Here is a 5,161-nt window from a genome sequence, read left to right on the forward strand (position 1 = left end):
AGATCTTTCGTAGGTGTAGCATGCACCATGCGGCTTCGGGTCTCCGAAATTGTCGCCACTCCACATGTTCATCACATCTCGCACAATTCCCTCCAAGCCATGCAATCATCTCTCCCGGTCTCTCCCTCAGTGTGGGAACCAGTTTGCAACAATGGCGGGGGAGCATGGCACCGAACGGGTCGTAGCAACCTAGGAAAAACAAACCAGCGTGCCGCCGTCGACGTCGAGCCGGTGCATCTCCAACGACGACAGGCATCGACCGCTCGCCGCGGTTCTCCTGTACCATGTCGAACGACTATACCAACTACACGGTCTTCATGCCGCCCACGCCGGACAACCAGCCAGGGGCCGCGCAGGCCGGGGCGTCTGGGTCCGGGGGCCCTAACAAGCCGGGATTGCCGCCCTACTCGTCAGGCTCCAAGGTCACGAACCGTCGAGGCGGCGACGATGGCGCGGCCGGCGGCGGCAGCAAGATGGAACGGCGGCTATCCACCGCGCACGTGGCGTCACCGTCCAAGTCGCTGCTGGTGCGGAGCCAGACGGGGGACTTCGACCACAACCGGTGGCTGTTCGACACCAAGGGCACGTACGGCATCGGGAACGCGTACTGGCCGCAGGACGACAACCCGTACGCCAACGAGGACGGCACCGGCATGGGCGGCGGCGGCGACGGCGGCGTCAAGATGGAGGACCTCATCGACAAGCCCTGGAAGCCGCTCAGCCGGAAGGTTGCCATTTCTCCGAGCATCCTCAGTCCCTATAGGTTCGCAAAGTTCCAGAAATTTACTTTCACCATTGTCAATGGAAATGTTGCAACACTTGGTTAAAACCGATCGACGCGGGAATCGCGTGCGCTCGCAGGTTGCTCGTCCTGGTGCGGTTCGTGTCGCTGTTGCTCTTCCTGGTATGGCGCGCGACGAACCCTAACCCGGACGCCATGTGGCTGTGGGGGATCTCCATCGTGTGCGAGTACTGGTTCGCCTTCTCCTGGATTCTCGACCAGATGCCCAAGCTGAACCCCATCAACCGCGCCGCCGACCTCGCCGCGCTCCGGGAAAAGTTCGAGTCCAAGACGCCGTCCAACCCAACCGGCCGCTCCGACCTGCCGGGGCTCGACGTGTTCATCTCCACCGCCGACCCATACAAGGAGCCGCCGCTCGTCACCGCAAACACACTGCTCTCCATCCTCGCCACCGACTACCCGGTCGAGAAGCTCTTCGTCTACATCTCCGACGACGGCGGCGCGCTTCTCACCTTCGAGGCCATGGCGGAGGCATGCGCCTACGCCAAGGTGTGGGTGCCCTTCTGCCGCAAGCACTCCATCGAGCCACGCAACCCCGACGCCTACTTCAACCAGCAGGGCGACCCGACGAAAGGCAAGAAACGGCCGGACTTCGTCAAGGACCGCCGCTGGATCAAGCGCGAGTACGACGAGTTCAAGGTGCGCATCAATGATCTCCCGGAGGCTATCCGCCGCCGCGCCCACGCTATGAATGCCCGCGAGCGCAAGATCGCCCGCGAGAAGGCTGCCGCCTCGTCCGAGGCTGCCCCGGCGCCCGTGAAGGCCACCTGGATGGCCGACGGCACGCACTGGCCCGGCACATGGCTCGATTCCGCCCCCGACCACGGCAAGGGCGACCATGCCAGCATCGTCCAGGTCTGCATCATCAGATATTTTGAACTGCACAAATGATTTTGGCGCGCACACACATATAAGGTGTATGTATGTTGTCAATTAGGTGATGATCAAGAACCCTCACTTCGACGTGGTGTACGGGGACGCCGGCGAACACGCATACCTGGACTTCACGGACGTGGACGTGCGCATCCCCATGTTCGTCTACCTCTCGCGCGAGAAGCGGCCGGGGTACGACCACAACAAGAAGGCGGGCGCCATGAACGCCATGGTGCGAGCGTCGGCGGTCCTCTCCAACGGCCCCTTCATGCTCAACTTCGACTGCGACCACTACGTGTACAACTGCCAGGCCATCCGGGAGGCCATGTGCTACATGCTCGACCGCGGCGGCGACCGCATCTGCTACATCCAGTTCCCGCAGCGCTTCGAGGGCATCGACCCCTCCGACCGCTACGCCAACCACAACACCGTCTTCTTCGACGGCAACATGCGCGCCCTCGACGGCCTCCAGGGGCCCATGTACGTCGGCACCGGATGCCTCTTCCGCCGCTACGCCATCTACGGCTTCAACCCGCCGCGCGTCACCGAGTACCACGGCGTCGTCGGCCAGACCAAGGTGCCCATCGACGCGCACACGCGCTCCGCCGCCGGGGACGAGGAGCTCCGCCCGCTCACCGATCACCCGGACCACGAGGCGCCGCAGCGGTTCGGAAAGTCCAAGACGTTCGTCGAGTCCATCGCCGTGGCCGAGTACCAGGGCAGGCCGCTGCAGGACCACCCATCGGTCCGGAACGGACGGCCGCCCGGCGCGCTGCTCATGCCGCGCCCGCCGCTCGACGCGGCCACCGTGGCCGAGGCCGTCTCATTGATCTCCTGCTGGTACGAGGACAGCACGGAGTGGGGGCTGCGCGTGGGCTGGATCTACGGCTCCGTCACGGAGGACGTGGTGACGGGGTACCGGATGCACAACCGCGGGTGGCGCTCCGTGTACTGCATCACCAAGCGCGACGCCTTCCGCGGCACGGCGCCCATCAACCTGACCGACCGGCTCCACCAGGTGCTCCGGTGGGCGACGGGGTCCGTGGAGATCTTCTTCTCCAAGAACAACGCGCTGTGCGCGTCCCGGAGGCTCATGTTCCTGCAGCGCATGTCGTACCTCAACGTCGGCATCTACCCGTTCACCTCCCTCTTCCTCATCATGTACTGCCTCCTGCCGGCGCTCTCCCTCTTCTCCGGCCAGTTTATCGTGGCCACGCTCGACCCGACCTTCCTCTGCTACCTCCTCCTCATCACCACCACGCTCATCCTGCTCTGCCTGCTGGAGGTCAAGTGGTCGGGCATCGGGCTGGAGGAGTGGTGGCGCAACGAGCAGTTCTGGGTCATCGGTGGCACCTCCGCGCACCTCGCCGCCGTGCTGCAGGGCCTGCTCAAGGTCACCGCCGGCATCGAGATATCCTTCACGCTCACGGCCAAGGCGGCCGCGGAGGATGACGACGACCCCTACGCGGAGCTCTACCTCATCAAGTGGACGTCGCTCTTTATCCCGCCGCTCGCCATCATCGGCATCAACATCATCGCCATGGTGGTGGGCGTGTCGCGCTGCGTCTACGCCGAGATCCCGCAGTACAGCAAGCTGCTGGGCGGCGGATTCTTCAGCTTCTGGGTGCTGGCGCACTACTACCCATTCGCCAAGGGGCTCATGGGACGCCGCGGCCGCACGCCGACACTCGTCTACGTCTGGGCGGGGCTCATCTCCATCACCGTCTCCTTGCTCTGGATCACCATCAGCCCGCCCGACGATCGGATCTCCCAGGGCGGCATCGAGGTGTGATCATGTGATCGAGCACCGAGATCGATCCATCCGTTTCAAGTTGAACGGCCAAGAGGAGATATATACGCGCCATTTGCTCCGAAATGCAGGAACAAGTTGGAGAATTCTGTATGTAGTTGAAAAGGAGTAGAACGTACTTATACAAACTAACACGTGAGCATACTCCGCCGGCTCCTAAAGCCATACTCGTATGGGGAAGATTAGATGTAGAAATTCTGCTTTACTGCGCATTGTCGTATATTGTTCGTACATATACTGTGTGCCCGTGTAGATGTTGGCAATTCAAATCAACACTTTCGCTATGTACGTGTTAGTCGATCAGCTACTATTATTCACCAACACTCTCGATTTTTCATTCGCTGGGATGGCTTGATAATTCTCTCTCTAGTCAAAGTGTAGGGAAAATTAGTTTTGTCTTTTTTGCCAAAAAAGTCCATCCATCCATTAATAATCTTCAACAATAGTACAAAAAAATCCAAAATTGTTAAAAAAATATAAATAGGTCATTGGATTCACTATTATAGAAAAGCCTTGCAATGGCGCACGCTTGGTGTCGCGTTAGTGGTATTTTGTACCGGTCACCGGTATAATCCAGTAGCGTGCACACCACATGTCACACTAGACGCGAGCAACTTGATCCTGCTCGAGCCGAGCCTGCAAAAAACGCGAGCAACTTGATCCAGCTCGAAAGTGCAGACGAGCCACAAAGTGTGTCTCGACTCGATCTTGCCACTAGCTCGGTCCAAAACGAGTCGGCTCGCGAGCCAAACACAGTAGGACACTGCTAGGTGGGTCCCGCCACAGATTCTCGACCTCCATGACGATGGATTCGGTGAGACGAAGCAGTGGGAGAACAACAGAGTGAGCTCCTCCATGGCCAAACGAGCTGGCTCGGCCCGACCTTGCTACGGTCCAGGAAACTAAGCTCGGCTCGATCAGGTCATGTTGCGGTCCAAGCTCAACTCGCACTGAGCCAAGCCAAACTCGGGCCGAGCTAGAAAGCACGAGCTGAGCGTCCACCGTGAGTCACATGTAGCGTATAGTCCAGTGGCGTGTACACATTATGAAATGCCACTCACTTTTTTTTCCTTAAAACGAAATTCTTGCTTTGTTCAAGCTGATAGCAAAGAGAAATACAAGAGGCACATCCGAAATACATTATTAACATAGTCAATAAGCTTTCATATTGATTACTCAAATCCATTACTAAACAATACGAATTTGGTTCAAACACGCCAATACTATAAGCAACTACTTGGTTCATAAACAAATACCACCACAATTGGGTACACCACCCAGCTATACTAGATGATGTAAATGACAAAGAGAATGCTCATGATCGGGTGCTTGTCCAACTTGTAGTTCATGTTGTTCTATATGGAACCTTTCCACGTCGGTTTGCTAAAGGTTAGCTTGCCATATGCTCATCATTGGTGTACGGACGGTGCACGTCATGCCCAATGAAGAAGAGGAATATCCAACACATAGTCCAACCAATCCATCATCATGAATGTGAAGCTTGGGAACCACCTTTTTAGGTAATTTCTCGGGTGTCGTGGATGAAAAACTAAAATAGTAATTGTGAAGTTAAACAAAGACCAATACAATTGCAATGTACGAAGATAAACAAGAGGAAATGATAGAAGTAACTTAAAAGAACATAACATGCTGTGTTTGACAAGATTTGACTTTGT

General features: G+C 57.4%; 1 protein-coding gene across 1 annotated transcript; it reads left to right on the forward strand.

Moving 5' to 3' along the window:
• Nucleotides 1–284: 284 nt before the first annotated feature.
• Nucleotides 285–3,467, forward strand: LOC124683484 (putative cellulose synthase-like protein D5). Its single transcript, XM_047217987.1, has 3 exons — nucleotides 285–763; nucleotides 862–1,657; nucleotides 1,740–3,467. Exons 1-3 carry the CDS (start codon nucleotides 285–287, stop codon nucleotides 3,465–3,467), a joined length of 3,003 nt encoding a protein of 1,000 aa, XP_047073943.1.
• The last annotated feature ends 1,694 nt before the right edge of the window (nucleotides 3,468–5,161 follow it).

This window comes from Lolium rigidum, chromosome 1, assembly GCF_022539505.1.
Source record: "Lolium rigidum isolate FL_2022 chromosome 1, APGP_CSIRO_Lrig_0.1, whole genome shotgun sequence".
Classification (NCBI taxonomy): Eukaryota; Viridiplantae; Streptophyta; class Magnoliopsida; order Poales; family Poaceae; genus Lolium; species Lolium rigidum.